The following is a 17116-nucleotide window of genomic DNA, read 5'->3' on the forward strand; positions in this document are numbered from 1 at the left end:
TCTGTTCATAAGTTAAGATCGAAAAAGTAGACGTACTCCAACCGTATATTATCACTTGACTATTCAAAATATAAAAGCCGATCAATAAGACAGATTTGGATCCTAATGCTTTATGCGACATATTTTAAAAAATGCGTCGTTAGTTTAGCAACCAATGAAATCCTAATCGTCACAAATTTCGTATTAGTGATGGTTTAGAGACCTCTTTGATTGTTGCGAAAATGAGCATTTTTTTAATAATAAGATAGGCAAGCAAAAACTTGTGTGAGACAGTCTCAAATGTCGTATTTTGTAAGACAGATCTCTTATTTTGATCATCTATGAAAAATTATTAGTTTTTATGTGAAAAATATAACTTTTTATTATGAATATCGAAAATGCGTGAAATCGTTTCACAGTTACCTGCTCAATAAGATACCGTGATAATCCAAGAATTTATATATCACACAAGGACAATTTTTCGCCAACGTTTCCCGATTCTCCCACGCTGCAGATTCTTTATCGTCCATTTCCAACATCATTTGGCGCCACACTTTCTCTCTCTACATGAATATCGGAACCCTACCTCGCGAGTCTTGCCACCTATTATGCCGCCCGCCTGACAAAGTATGGAAACGAAACTTCGTTTTACAGAGGAGCAATCTCAAGATTTTGAATAAGAAACCAAACAGATTCGTGATCAGGAAGTGTTACTCATCAAATGAGGAGAGCATTGCTGAAGTTTCAGCTCGCAGAGAAGCAAAGGGAGAAAGGGCGGATATGAGGGGGAAAATGTTGGAACTGGACGAGATTTCCGAAAAGAAAATCGAAGGATTCTCAGAGAATGAGAGTATGTGGAATCAGTTGATGGAAATCGTCAGGTTCTCTGGACCGGCGGTTGGACTTTGGATTTGTGGCCCGTTGATGAGTTTGATCGATACTGCTGTTATTGGTCAAGGCAGCTCCATCGAACTTGCTGCTTTAGGTATGCAAATTTTGGCTTCCTTGTTTGTGTTAGTTACTCTTCTGATTCTGATGTTCATGTTTGCTAGCAGTTTCAAGTACTTTTTCTGATGAATTTGATATTCTGGAGCTCTCTAATAATTACATTAGTTTTGTTGTCAAAGGCTGTTTTAATCAAGGCAGGGAAAATCTCTCAGCCTTAAAAAGTGGCGGCTGATTAACATGCATTCAAATTTGGGGTGGATGATCTATCAGCATACATATTGGGCGGTTTTTATCTTCGATCAAAGTTTCATGGTTGGTTTCTTGTGTCTGCAGGACCGGGGACAGTGTTTTGTGATTATACTTGCTATGTCTTCATGTTCCTTTCGATTGCTACTTCCAATTTGGTGGCTACATCTCTCGCTAAACAGGTCTGTCGATTGAATGAGGCTACTTATCAAATATTTTAGATTTTATGTTGTTTGAATATAGTACACAATGCTTGAAATCAACTTTTTGTGTAATCTTCGCAAGTGAAGATTAAAAGTTTACTTAACGCATGGTATATGCTTGATTTCTGTTAAGTGGTGCAGGACAAACATGAGGTGCAGCATCAGATATCTAGCTTGCTTTTTATTGGATTGGCTAGTGGTTTCCTGATGCTTTTCTTTACAAGATGTTACGGTCAATTAGCGTTAACTGGTAAATGAAATTTGTTCCCTTGTGGCATTTTTCCTCCTTGTTTTACTGTGATTTTGCATTTCATTTGGCTGATGTACATAAATGTTCAGGGTTTGCTGGGGCAACTAATGCAGATATCATAAGCGCAGCAGATACTTACATTCAGGTATATTAATCTTGACCTTTTTGGTGATAAATAAGACAAAATATTTTGTTGATGCGCCTGAGTATCAAAAGAATTTTTAACGTGATGTTATTACATGTGTTTTGTATTTTTTTCTACTTTGAAGATTTGCTCCTTTTGGACTGAGACTCGGTACTAGTTTGTGTTATGTAGGATGAGGGCATGGGTTCATGTAGTGATGATGTCATGAGTGATGAGTTGTGATACTGATATTAGCCTCTAAAATATGAAAAAAGCCAAGTATTTCCCTTTTAATCAATTTCTAAGCATAAAAATGTAAGATTAATTTAATGTGTAGTTTCATTGTAGTTTTGGTGATGGAAGGGGTACCATGGAGAGCTACACTGTGAACAAATCAGGATGTAGAGTCCAGCACTGTCAAATTTCTTTGAGCTCTTTGTTTTACTCGTTAAAGTTCTTTTTTATGGTTACTTTAATTTCCAGTGTAGTTCAAGCAGCAGATTCTATTATAGAGTAATTCATAAATAAGTGTTCTGCAACCTTGGATATATGACCACAAAGTGATGACTTAACTGATTAATATCTATAAAATGTTTGGTGATGTTTTGGGAGTTATGGAGGAATGCTTTATTTGGCAAAGATTTGGGAATATAAGTTGTGTATGTAGGTGTTTTGAAGGAGACTATTACAAATGTCCCACATTGCATATTAAAATTAATAAAGAATAGCTTATAAACCTATGATACCACCCATTAGTCAAGTCTTTTGGGATGAAAGTTCTCGTGTTTGTAACATAATATCGGAGCTCTCATTGAGAGTTGGTGTGGCAGAAGAGGCGATCTAGAAAAGAGTTACCATCGGATTAGTGTCGATAATTGCAAAAAAATATATAATATAAATTGGATTAAGGTGCATGATGCATGCATTGAATATTTAAAGATGTGAAAGCCGTCTAGAGTAGGCTACCGCGGATGTCGGCTTCTCAATGAGTCGATAATGTTACAAACATAGCTGTCAATAGCCCCCGTAGCCCTCGCTATAGCGAATAGCGTGGCGAAGCGACACCACAACGCTACGGACCGCTACGCGCCATGGATTTTGCAATAGCGCTCGCTATCCTCGCTATTGGCGCTATAACGACAATCGCGATAGCTGAAATAGCGACGCTATTGCAAAGCGAAGCTACGTGCTTATTTTTTTGTCCTTTTTTTTTCTAATTTTGGCTTTTTTGGCATGTACTTACTTAGGTTTTTGCTGGAAATTATATTTTTCTGCATTTCTTGTTTTATTTTTATGTCTTCTATGATATTTCAATGAAAAACTTAAAATAATTACAGGTTTTAGTATTTTAGAACAAAAGTTGATGGAAAATTATGTTGGAAATTAAAATTTTTGAATTGATGTTACTATATGCTATATATTATAAATTTATATACTTGTGGCGCTTTACTTTCAAATAACCCTTTCAAATAACCCTCGCTACGCCATTCGCTATGCGCTATAACCACGGGCAACCTTTGCGCTATGGGGCGCTATGCGCGATTGACAACTATGGTTACAAATATACCACATCGAATAACTTTTACTATATATAATACAAGAGCATCCTATATTAAATATATGAACTCGTGGTGTAATTCTGGGTGTACTTAAAATACCCTTCGTCTTATCAAACTACCATGTTTTTACTATATTATAACAATAACCTTTTTCTTTATATTTTATTTTATCTCTTACCATTTCAATTTAAAAAATTTATAACTTTTATTTTAAAATTTAAAAAACTACTTCATTCATTATTTTTTACGGAACACTATCCGCTAGTTAAAAACTAATAAATAGTAGCTTGTAAACTCACGAGCTTGTACCACTCATTAGTCAAACTTTTTGGGATGGAACACCACACCTCTTGATTTTATAACCTAACATTGGTGATCTCATTGAGAGTCGTCATAGAGGAAAGAACGACCTAGAAAAGGGTTACCATCATATCAATTTTGACAAGTGCAAAAAAGACATTATAGATTTGAAAGGTGTGTGAAAGTCGTCTAGAGTAGGCCGTTGCGGATGACGGCATCTCAAGGGGTCGGCAATGTTACCTCACATCAATTATTAAAAAGTAATAAAGAGTAGCTTATAAACCCATGAGGTTGTACGACCCATTAGACAATCTTGTAGAGATGAAACACTCTTGGGTTTATACCTATAGAGACATTTTTTTTTGTAAAGGTCAAGTAGTGTCAAAATTTATATCATAGTGGTACCACGCCATAATATAATTATGTTTAGAATTTTGATAATTTTGTGCTTCACTGCTTTGGATTAAAACATAAGTTGATAATAATAGCACTTGATTTAAAAAGTAAGATCATGTTGGGAGATATGAAAAGGTGGGAAAAATATGTTTTGTGGATAGAGATTGAAAATGAATGATAATTTGTGTTTTTATTTTGGGAAGGTGAGTGAGGATGAAAACAAAACCAAACAAATGCATATAATTTTCTTTTTCTTTATTCATTTTCCCTTTTGTTGGTTTATAATCACTATATTTTCCAGATTCGGGGATTAGCATGGCCAGCAGTTCTTATAGGATGGGTTGCGCAAAGTGCAAGGTCCACTACTACCTCTTTATACATCTTTATTGCTGGATATGATATACATGTTCTTTACTCTATTTTTGTTCCTACTGGCCATCGTGGACTTTTTTGTGTCGGTATCTGGAGCTATTTAGGGCGCCTTTATTGTGTTCCTTTTTATTTGTAGAGGCAGTTATTATGTTGTCCCTTATTATTCATTGAATACTATCTTATTCTAAACTTTTCTTTTATAAATGGCTCACGATGTGAGCTCTTCTTGCACGTTTACCAATGCATTAAAATTATCTGCCGAATTCCCATAGCTGGTACTGGATTATCCTTTAATCATTCTCCTGGTGATTTTATGTTCTAACTATAATAATTTTCCTACGATGACTTTGTACTTGGTGAAATAAACATTAAATAGAGGATCAGGTGTTGAGAGCCTTCAATTTGAATAGAAGAGCTGTACTTCAGTTGATATTGAATTTCTGAATTGATTTTGTATCTTCTAATCTACTCACTTGTTCGGAAAAGCTGCGGTGGACAATCTATTTGATCAAACTTATTCCCTGATATTGGCCAGTTCCTTGAATATGCTTGCCTTGGTCTCACTTCTTGGTTCACAGTTTGGGAATGAAAGATTCATGGGGACCATTGAAGGCTTTGGCTGTTGCAACGGTTATAAATGGCGTAGGTGATATAGTTTTATGTAGATTCCTAGGATATGGTATCGCTGGAGCAGCATGGGCAACGATGGTGTCACAGGTTTGATGATCCAGCATTTGTTATCCTAAAAACTCGATGCAAAGGAAATAAAAACCATATAATTGATTTTCAATTTCATGTTGAATCACTTCTTTCTGTATATATTTCACACTTGTGGGTTGTGTTGTAGGTTGTCGCTGCTTATATGATGATCGAGGCTTTGAGCAAGAAAGGCTATAATGGATTTTCCATCTCTATTCCAAAACCTGACGAACTCCTTCAGATATTCATGCTTGCAGCACCAGTGTTTGTGACAATGACATCAAAGGTTTGTGGTGCCTTCGGTGATTCTGTGTTCAGCTTCATCTGCTCACTTATGATTTTTCTGTTTGTTTGACTTTATTTTAGGTGGCTTTTTACTCTCTACTTGTCTACTTTGCTACATCATTAGGTACACAAGCGGTTGCTGCTCATCAGGTTGGGCGTCATACTGTATTTTATAGTTCACCTCATAGTTGCAAATTTACAAAAACCAGCCGACACTAATCAACTTCCTATTTTTTTAGGTCATGATACAAGTGTACTGTATGTGCACTGTATGGGGTGAACCACTTTCTCAAACAGCCCAGTCTTTTATGCCCGAGCTTTTGTATGGAACCAGTAGAAGTTTAGCAAAGGTTTGTGGTTTCTGAAGCTATAGACTTATCCTCATCAGGTTATTCTGTCGATTATTTTGATTGCTACAATATTGAAGAGCATTCAGCAAGTTGCTAGTGACAGGTATAGAAGTTTTTATTTTCAGAAATCAGAATGGGTGCTGCACTTTGGCCTTTTTTTCCCACGGTTCAATCTATGTGAAATATTTGTAGTTAAATTCAAGCCATCTGCAATTTTTCTATTATTCTTGCTGTTCATCTTCTTACTTTACTTTCTAAAATTTTCCATGAAGAACAGGCTCGAACGTTACTGAAGTCACTGTTCATCATCGGCGTGGTAACTGGTGTGATATTGGGAATTATCGGGACATTAGTTCCCTGGCTATTCCCTAAAATTTTTTCCTCCGATCCTGCGGTCATACAGGAGGTCAGATATTCTTTATTTATTCATTTCGTTTTTTAATGGCGCTTGTTGCATAAAAAAACTAAATGTTGTTTCTGTTTGTTCTGCTTTATGGTTATAACTCCACTTTATTGTGCTTAAGTGGCAATGAATGATTTCAGTCAAATCAAGTTCCAGAATTGTTCTTAAGAAGCAATCACGCAGTCAATCTCCGTGAAAATGCTTTAGAAAATGTGACGTTTTGTCTTATCTTCTCTGGTGCAGATGCACAAGGTATTGATCCCTTACTTCATTGCTCTATGCATCACACCCAGTACTCATAGCCTTGAAGGTACATTGTTGGTAAGTTGACTCTATTTTAACTTCTCTGCCTAATAGTCTTTTTAGTTTTTATATATTTTATCATGTGTGTACTGTATCCCAATGCGTCTTGTTCACATAGGAAAACTTAAAATGTCTGGAGGCTTTTTTTGTTAACAAAAATCAGAGATAAGAAAGCTGCTTTATTTATTCTCTGAAGTTTTACGACAGAATAACTTAAAATGTGTTAGTTATATATATTCAGTAGTTTTAGCCTTCTGTTATTTATCACTATAAGATTTTTCTCAATTGCGTAGGCGGGGAGAGACTTGAAGTTCATCAGCATGTCTATGACTGGGATCTTTTGTTTAGGGACTCTTCTTCTTCTGGTATGTAGCAAGCTCTTCAGTGGCTTCTAGCAGTTCATACAAACTTTTCTTCTTCTGTTGCATTTGTAGATTAGTCTTTTGTACAGTTTACGGACATGGTTTATCTCATTTCATTAGATCGTACGCAATAGCGGCTACGGTTTAACGGGGTGTTGGTTCGCACTCGTGGCATTTCAATGGGTAAGTTTACATGTTACAACCTGATTACATTCCAATTGCTCAAAATATTTAAATCATATAATTGATATAATACCTGTTTCTGGGCAGTCTCGGTTTCTTATTGCCCTTCGAAGGCTCACCACACCAGAAGGTGTGCTTTATTCCGAGGATATGAGTCGATATCAACTTGGTGAGGTGAAAACTGCGTAAATTGGAAGTCAATAGCCCATTAGTTTGTAACTTTGTCAACTTGCACACTGGTACACAAATTCTCGTTGATAAATGGTAAACAAATCACGTTCCCATCAAAATTCAATCTCAGTTCTTGAAGCAGCCCGAAATTGCTGTAATTTAAATACTAGACTAAAAATATGAAGGTTGGTTGTAGTTCATAAATGGTTTTTACTTTCTTTGCTAGCTTTTTAGCTAGTTGCTTAGCGCGCAGGAATTCGATTCTCATATGTGTAAACAAAAATGGCGACTTGAGCCATGGCTCCTCCTGCCACTTTTAAGCAAAGATGTGTGATATTCTATAACATGAAATTTACTTCTTTGAACTATAGTAATCCGCAATTCCATCATAATTTTTGGTCAGTTCTCAATGTGTGTGAGTTCAACCTTGATAATTTCGTGCGTTTCCAGAGTAAATTGATCTGTTTGTCCTAGATTTCACTCCGGAATCGGAAACTGAAATTGAATGAGACCCTAAAAGTGGTTAATAAATACCGACGCTGGGATAAATACCCTCGTGGGTTCAATAGATATCGTTGAATCAAATATGCGAGGTTCATGTTTTAAGTCAATAATTTTTTTTGGTACAATGGTGAAAATTAAATATATTATCGTAGGGTAGGTTAAATATACTATCGTAATTTTTTTATACATACATTGGCTACTATAAATTACAACACATTAATTCCTCGGTTTAAAAAAAAATCATGTCATCAGGTCAAGAGGTTTTTGCCAAAATAAACTTACCAACATACCAATATCTAGGCTTAAGCAAAAACTTGTGTGAGACGGTTTCACGGATCGTATTTTGTGAGACATGTCTCTTATTTGAGTCATCCATGAAAAAATGTTATTTTTTATGCTAAGAGTGTCATTTTTTATTGCGAATATCGGTAGAGTTGACCCGTCTCACAGATAAAGATTCATGAGATCGTCTCACAATAGACATATGATATTGTATCGTGGTTAACATTGTTTGGTTTCAATTATGTAAAATCAACTCAAGTGCCGTCGCGAGTACTGAGTGGTCGTTATTTGATACAGGAGTGCATACTGCGTACAAAAATGTAGTTTAGAAATATTTGCTTTTTTCTATATTGGGCTTTTATAACTTATGGTCCAGACGATTTTCCACTGATTGGGCTCATCGAACAAGAATTTGGCAACAAACATTTTATCGAACCCCAAAATGAAGTGGACCAAACGAGGAGACACTGAACTTCAATTTTTAATAATAAGAAGTAATGGTGGAGCGGGTACGTCCGGTAGTTAACTCCTCGCTCGTTGCTCCAACTACTTATAACTGAGATCGTCAGTAAGGTCAAAGGCAACTACATCTGCATAAGAATGATCTCTTTCACAAAATGCACCTAAGATCAAATATTTCGAGCCGCTCCTCTACCGGGTAGATGAGATCCTACTTATGTGGACATTATTTTAACTTCATATCAACGGATAAGAATTCGCCACATATACAATTTCAAAAAAAAAGTGGGTCATATATATGCACGGACAAATCTTGGCATCCATCCATCCTATCATGGGGACAATGCTCACATAGGTAAGATGAAATAAACCCCTCTTACTGCTACATTCATGTCTTCGATTGACAGAGTAACATGCGTAAACAAAGATTTTACACATAAACTGGACAAAAAATCCGGAATTACCTAATTAAACTTTCTGCAAGTACCCTAATTTTTCAAAATCATTACAACGGAAGAAGACTAAAAAAATAAAACAAGAAAAACGGAAGTTGAGGGAGTTTAATAGGAGAAAATACTTCATTACAGTTTCCAAGAATAGTGGAGGAAGTTCACACTTTTTTATTATCATTTTGCCTGTTGAATATGTGACTTTCACTGTGATGTTTAGAGATATTAATTATGTACAATTATATTACCATATTAGATCAAAAAAGTTAGTTAGATGTCGTCTTATTTTGTATAAAATAGTACCAGATAAAAATTATTATTCATTTAAGAGGTTGTTCCTACTCTATCCCTTTATTTGACTTATGGAGAGTCGAGACCAGTTGGGTAAGATGGGAACGAAACCCCGACACATTGTTGGCACTTAATCGGAGCACAATTTATTACATTTTAAAGAGCTAAATTAATGTCTCTTTTCAAAAAAATGGCCATCATATTAAATACTCCTCGATGAACTTGGAAGACTTTTCATATTCGCATCCCTACGTCACAAGTGCAGTGTAAAAGAAGAAATTGATCAAATAACATCGGACAACTCTTTTTTTAAGAAAATGATCTCCATAAGTGTATTTGAAATATATTTGAGGAGCTCATTTTCTTGAAAAAAAAAAAATTTTAACCGAGGTTAACAAATAAAATACGTCGCTGTAAAAAGGAACTCCTCGGAAGCGCACGCTCGTTGAGGCAAAAGGGTAATAAATTCAGCCCCCAGCCTTACTATATTGACTCTGACCACTTCCCACTATTGATAAAATTGTTTGATTTTTTGCAATAATTTGTAGAAAAACTATGAACTGTTGTGAAAAAGTAAAAATTTATGGTAAAAAGTAAAAATCTCAAACTCTCAAAATTTACCAAACTACACACTTTATAATATTTTTCTCTCTACTCAATTGTGATTTTCTTCACAAATGAGAGATCTATTTATAGAGTTTCATTACACATAATCCAAAAATAAAATACATCATTACCTACATCATCACACACAAATTTCTAACTTTACAACTCTTATTTTCAACATTCAAATATTCAACTATTACTTTTTCAATATTCAAATATATTATTTCAACACTCCCCCTTGTGATGATGATCATGATATGATGATGTTTTCATTACGTGTTTTGTACTGCCTCGTTAAAAACCTTACTTAGAAAAACCCATTGGGATAAAAACCATAGTAAGGGAAAAATAGTGCAGTCACGTAAACTCCCCCTGATGTTGACATGAACAATTCTTCACAAATTTCGTAGATTGCGCATCCCAATATTATATATGTGCTTTCTGAATATTGACGTAGGAAGTGCCTTTGTGAAGAGATCTGATGAGTTTTAACTTGATTGAATGTGACGAACATCAATACATTTATTCTTCTCAAGCTCCTTGGTGAATGCGAAGAACTTAGGAGGAATATGTTTAGTTCTGTCGCTTTTTATGTATCCTTCTTTCATTTGAACAACACATGCAGCATTATCTTCATATAGTATCACAGGCTTCTCATCGAATGATAATCCACATAAAATTTGGATATGTTGGGTCATTGATTTTAACCACACACATTCACGACTTGCTTCATGTAGTGCAATAATCTCGGCATGATTTGATGAAGTTGTTACGAGCGTTTGTTTCTGTGAACGCCAAGATATTGCAGTGCCTCCACGAGTAAATACATATCCAGTTTGGGAACGTGCCTTGTGTGGATCAGATAAGTATCCAGCATCAGCATAACCAATTATACTTGGATTAGCATCTTTTGAATATAAAAGTCCCAAGTCTGTCGTTCCTCGTAAATAACGGAATATATGTTTAATTCCGTTCCAGTGTCTCTTTGTTGGATATGAGCTAAATCTTGCCAACAGATTCACGGCAAAAGATATATCAGGCCTTGTACAATTTGTAAGGTACATAAGGACACCGATGACACTTAGATATGGTACTTCTGGACCAAGAATATCTTCATCATCTTCACATGGACGGAATGGATCCTTTTCTATGCTTAATGATCTAACAACCATTGGAGTACTTAAAGGATTTGCTTTATCCATATTAAAACGTTTAAGGATCTTTTCTGTATAATTTGTCTGGTGAACAAACATTCCACATTCTTTTTGTTCAATTTGTAAACCCAGACAATACTTTGTTTTTCCAAGATCCTTCATTTTAAATTCTTCCTTCAAGTATAACACAACTTCTTGAATTTCCTTATTCGTTCCAATGATGTTTAAATCATCAACATGTACAGTAATAATTACGCATCCGGATGTTGTTTTCTTAATGAAAACATAAGGGCATATTGAATTATTTACATATCCCTTTTTCATCAAGTGATCACTTAGTCGATTATACCACATTCGACCTGATTGCTTTAACCCATATAATGATCTTTGTAATTTCACAGAATAACATTCCCTGGGTTTTGAACTTTGTGCTTCAGGCATCTTAAATCCTTCAGAGATTTTCATATATATATTACTATCAAGTGATCCATATAAGTAAGCTGTAACAACATCAATAAGACGCATTTCTAAATTTTCAGATACCGCCAAGCTAATCAAATACCGAAACGTAATTGCATCCATCACAGGAGAATACGTTTCTTCAAAATCAATTCCAGGCCTTTGAGAAAAACCTTGTGCAACAAGTCGAGCTTTATATCTTACTATTTCATTTTTCTCATTTCGCTTTCGAATAAAAACCCATTTGTATCCAACAGGTTTTACACCTTCAGGTGTAAGGACTATAGGTCCAAAAACATTACGTTTATTTAGCGAATCTAATTCAACCTGGATGGCATCTTTCCATTTTATCCAATCCTGCCGATTTTTACATTCATCAAAAGATTTTGGTTCATAATCTTCGTTATCATTTATGATGTCGATTGCCACATTATAAGAAAATATATCATCAATTTCATCTATATCTTTTCGGTTCCATATTTTTCCAGTATTAATGTAATTGATAGAGATTTCATGATTCTCGTCAGTTTGTGGTTCTGACAGAACATTTTCATCATCATGTGTTTCTTCAGACCATTCTCTATTTTGTGATCATCATATGTTTCTTCAGAAACATCATTCTTTATTTTGTGATCATCGTGTTTCTCTAAAAATTTTCTTTTTCGAGGATTTTTATCCTTGGAACCGACTGGCCTTCCACGCTTCAGGCGTTTAATGACATCATGAGTATCTCCCATTTGTTTCTTTGGAATTTCAATTCGAGCAGGGACATTTGCAGCATGTATATATGATTTAGTTACCCCTTTTGTGTCTGCAAATGCATCTGGTATTTGATTTGCTATTCTTTGCAAGTGTACTATTTGTTGTACATCTTTTTCACATTGTTTTGTTCTTGGATCCAGATGTAACAATGATGATACATACCATGTAATTTCTTTTTCGGTATGTTTCTGTTCTCCCCCTAATATTGGGAAGATTTCCTCATTAAAATGACAATCAGCAAAACGTGCTGTGAACACGTCGCCTGTCTGAAGTTCAAGATATCGAATGATTGATGGACTAACATAACCGATATAAATTCCAACCTTTCTTTGAGGTCCCATTTTCTTTCGTTGTGGTGGTGCAATAGGCACATACACCATACATCCAAAAATTCTCAGATGAGAAATGTCTGGTTCTTTACCAAATGCAAGCTGTAATGAGGAGTATTTATGATATGCACTTGGTCTGATGCGAATTAATGAAGCAGCATGTAAAATTGCATGTCCTCATATACAAATAGGGAGCTTTGTTTTCATAATCATTGGTCTAGCAATCATTTGCAGACGTTTAATCAATGATTCAGCCAATCCATTCTGTGTATGTACATGAGCAACAGGATGCTCAACAATGATTCCCATAGACATACAATAATCATTGAAAGTCTGGGAAGTAAATTCAACAGCATTATCAAGTCTAATTTTCTTGATTGCATAATCGGAAAACTGATTCCTCAATTTTATTATTTGAGCAAGTAATCTTGCAAATGCAACATTTCGAGTTGACAATAAACATACATGTGACCATCTGCTGGAGGCATCAATCAATACCATAAAGTATCTGAATGGTCCACATGGTGGATGGATTGGTCCACAAATATTACCCTGAATACGTTCAAGAAACATTGGTGATTCGGTTTGGATTTTGGCCCGTGATGGTCTTATAATAAGTTTTCCAAGAGAACATGCTTTACATTGAAACTTATTATTCTGAAAGATCTTCTGGTCTTTCAGTGGATGACCATGTGTATTTTCTATAATTCTTCGCATCATTGTTGAACCAGGATGTCCCAATCGATCATGCCAATTGGTTAATATCGAAGAATTATCAACTACCATGTTTGATTCAATGGGACTTATATGTGTATAATGCAATCCAGTAGGGAGCATTGGTAGTTTTTCAATCACATATTTCTTTCCTGATTTATATGTGATAAGGCACATATATTTCTCATTCCTTTCATTCATTGTTTGAGTATCATACCCATGAGAATATATATCATTAAGACTCAACAAATTTCTTTTCGATTGTGGTGAATATAAAGCATCATTGATCAAAAATTTTGTACCATTAGGTAACAAAAATTGTGCTTTACCACATCCTTTAATCAAGTCTACAGGACCTGATATTGTATTCACCGTTGTTTTTGTTGGTTTTAGTTCCAAGAAATATCTTTTATCTCGGAGGATAGTGTGCGTTGTACCACTATCGGGTATGCAAACTTCAGCTTTTCTCATAGCATTTTCCATATTTGAACTTCAAAAAAATATGCAATGAAATAAAATTACTGAAAATACATATGTAAATATAACACATATCATAATTGTACAATAAAACATTATTACATGAATACATGAAAAACAAATTATTGTACATTTATATTCTACCACTATATTGTTCATTTTCAGAAAAATCATTGAGAAAATCTGTAGCATCAAAATTGTTCATTTCTATCCCACCAACATGTTGATCATTTCCAGAGAAATCATTCATAAAATCACCAGCATCAAAATGAGTTGAATCACTCAAACGGTCACTGCGTTCAGTGAAGTTGGTCTCCTTTTCTTTCCCCTTTAATGATTCTTTATAAAGTTTACAAAGGTGCTCAGGGGCTCGACAAACTTTGGACCAATGTCCTGGAGTACCACATCTGTAACAAGAACTTTCATATCTTTTTGAGTGATTCTCATTAACATTTGTATTCTCATGATGCCTTTTCAGTGGATGGTTTGGGACGCTCTTTTGAGATGAGTTATAAAAATAACTATCTCTATTATTTTCAAAACCACGGCCGCGTCCACGACCACGACCAATTCCACGTCCACGTCCACGTCCACGACCTCGACCTCGACCAAAACCTTGTCTTTGAAATTGATTTTGGTTTCCAGGTTTAAATTCATTTTTACTTACAGCATTTACTTCGGGAAATGCTGTTGATCCAGTGGGTCGGGACTGATGATTTCTCATTAATAGCTCATTGTTCTTTTCCGCCACAAGAAGACAGGCGATGAGCTCAGAATATCTCGCAAATCCACGTACTCTATATTGTTGATGTAGAGTAATATTTGATGCATGAAATGTGGAAAATATTTTTTCAAGCATCTCAGATTCTGTGACCTCATGTCCACAAAATTTTAATTGCGAGATTATTCTATACATCGCCGAATTGTAATCACTGACTTTTTTAAAATCTTGGAATCTCAGTGTATTCCATTCATCCCGGGCGGTCGGAAGTATAACTTCCCTTATATGTTCAAATCTTTCTTTTAATCTCTTCCACAAAGCCATGTGATTTTTTTCAGTCAGATATTCACATTTCAATCCATTGTCGAGATGTCGACGCAAAAATATCATGGCTCTTGCCTTTTCTTGTGACGTGCATATGCCATTTTCTTTAATGGTCTCGCTTAGACCCAATGACTCAAGATGCATTTCTACATCTAGAGTCCATGGCATATAATTCTTTCCCGTGATGTCGAGCGCAATAAATTCGAGCTTTGTTAAATTTGACATGGTGGTACTAAAAAAAAATTACGATGCATTTTATTAGTTAATAAATATTGCAATACAAAGTAACGGATAAACAACAAGTACAAGTATTTGTAAAAATAAAGAAAACGCACGAGGAGGATATTCTCCGATAAATACAAGACTCGTGAGTATGATAACCAAAATAATTAAAAATATCCTTGAGAAAGTCATCTTCTTTTTTCTTCGAAAAATTTGATGATGAATAATTTTTAGAGAAGAAGAGAAAGTTTGAGTGATTGAATGTGTCTGTGAGATCATATTTATATGGCAAAAACTAGCCGTTTTTTACCATTTATGACCGTTGGTGTACAAAAAAATAAAGGTATGTATTTGTATAATTTTATGGTAATAATATGGTATATATAATATTAGATATGTTTAAATAATTATGTATATCATATCATACTATTATAATGAGTGTCATAATTTATTTTGTTTTAAAAAAAACTTATAGGCTTTTATACTTATCGTATCTCTTACCGGGAGTGTGGGATGTCGTCTTAACATCCTCCCAGGATTTATAACAAGTTTATGAAAAATTTATTTTTATTATTTCTCATAATAACATTATATTGTATATTAAATAAAATACACAACAAATAAATAACAGTAAAATAAATATAATTACTTTTGTTACCTTTTTCTTCTGTTTGGAGCTTGGAAAAGTATGTAGGACTTTTAGAGCTTCGTGCTGATAACGTGTTGTGAAAAAGTAAAAATTTATGGTAAAAAGTAAAAATCTCAAACTCTCAAAATTCACCAAACTACACACTTTATAATATTTTTCTCTCTACTCAATTGTGATTTTCTTCACAAATGAGAGATCTATTTACAGAGTTTCATTACACATAATCCAAAAATAAAATACATCATTACCTACATCATCACACACAAATTTCTAACTTTACAATTCTTATTTTCAACATTCAAATATTCAACTATTACTTTTTCAATATTCAAATATATTATTTCAACATGAACTTTATATTTTGTATTTCTATTGTTCATTAAAAAAAATAGCTGCGCGTTTTCTAAAACTCAGTAATATGAGTGTATTAATAAGAAAAAAGAAAAAAAAATACTAATGAATATAGAAATTGTACTGCATATTTGAGATAACCAAAACAAGAAAGAAACTCTATATATTTCGGAAGTGATCTTAGAAACTAGTCGCGTTCGCAATCCCAAGTTTTTCATATTATATGCAAACTTCCTATTTTATCTCTATTTAATTTATTGAAAAAATGTTTAAATGTTTTTCAAATACTTAGTTAATAAGGATATATTAATAAAATAAAAAAATGTAATTAAATGTAGAAATTGAATTATATATTTGAGATTTTAAAAAAAAAAAATCTATAATTGACAAGGAGAGAGTGTATATATGTGTAGATGGCGTGCGGATAGGACCATTCTATCATAAGCAAAAAACAAAAAAAAAGGTGACTTCATTAATTGGATCTATTCTTGCCTTCTACTCATCCACCAATTGGTTTTGGTGATAAATCATAAAAGTTAATTTTAATTTAGTTTTTTTTATAAATTTATATATGAGTATAAAATGGGGAGGATGGCTGATAAATTTTGAGGCAAAAAGAGGAGTTAATTAGATTGTAAAATAAAGATATCTATGTGGATTGTGTTGTGTGTAAATATGACATTTAATTTTTTGTAAGAATCATAGTTGAGACTGAAAATTTATGCATTTTGGGTGTATTACCTCAAAAAAAAAAACATTTCTCTACTCCTTGGGTTGACATGTGTTTTTTATATGAAATATTGAAAATTCGGAACAAATATATAATATTTCAGAACGAAATGTTTAAATCCGACACTAATATATGATTTTTAATACCAAACATGTATAACAAAATTTGGTATTAATTACGCGTCTTTTTTGGATGAAAATTTGGTATAAAATCTTGAATAAATATATGATATTTCAGAATGAAATATTTTAGATTTGACACGAATATATGATTTTTGAGTACCAAAACATGTATAACAAATTTTGATATTAATGACGCATCTCTTCGGATGAAAATTTTATATAAAACCTTGAAAATCAGATTTTTATAAATGATATTTGAGTACTAAATGTTTCAGACATGTCACTAATATGCGATTTCTGATTCACCAAACATGTGTAAAAAAATTTAAGTATAAACTCTTATAGATCATGTACTAATATATGATATTTGAGCATACA

General features: G+C 33.9%; 1 protein-coding gene across 1 annotated transcript; it reads left to right on the forward strand.

Moving 5' to 3' along the window:
- Positions 1 to 440: 440 nt before the first annotated feature.
- On the forward strand, positions 441 to 7484 carry LOC140813796 (protein DETOXIFICATION 46, chloroplastic). The gene is made up of 14 exons (XM_073172534.1): positions 441 to 964; positions 1261 to 1355; positions 1518 to 1626; positions 1716 to 1771; positions 4307 to 4362; positions 4956 to 5094; positions 5225 to 5362; positions 5443 to 5511; positions 5601 to 5711; positions 5989 to 6117; positions 6358 to 6435; positions 6711 to 6782; positions 6900 to 6962; positions 7050 to 7484. The coding sequence occupies exons 1-14, from the start codon at positions 547 to 549 to the stop codon at positions 7149 to 7151; spliced, it is 1635 nt and encodes a 544-aa protein (XP_073028635.1). The 5' UTR covers positions 441 to 546; the 3' UTR covers positions 7152 to 7484.
- The last annotated feature ends 9632 nt before the right edge of the window (positions 7485 to 17116 follow it).

The sequence above is a fragment of the Primulina eburnea genome, chromosome 15, assembly GCF_022965805.1.
Source record: "Primulina eburnea isolate SZY01 chromosome 15, ASM2296580v1, whole genome shotgun sequence".
Lineage (NCBI taxonomy): Eukaryota > Viridiplantae > Streptophyta > Magnoliopsida > Lamiales > Gesneriaceae > Primulina > Primulina eburnea.

Excerpts from the sequence above, each read along its gene's own strand:
- LOC140813796 (XM_073172534.1), top strand. The coding sequence starts at position 547 with ATGAATATCGGAACCCTACCTCGCGAGTCTTGCCACCTATTATGCCGC. Across the intron at positions 1,772-4,306 it reads CAGCAGATACTTACATTCAG|ATTCGGGGATTAGCATGGCC; the intron begins GTATATTAATCT and ends TATATTTTCCAG. Across the intron at positions 6,118-6,357 it reads ATCCTGCGGTCATACAGGAG|ATGCACAAGGTATTGATCCC; the intron begins GTCAGATATTCT and ends TCTCTGGTGCAG.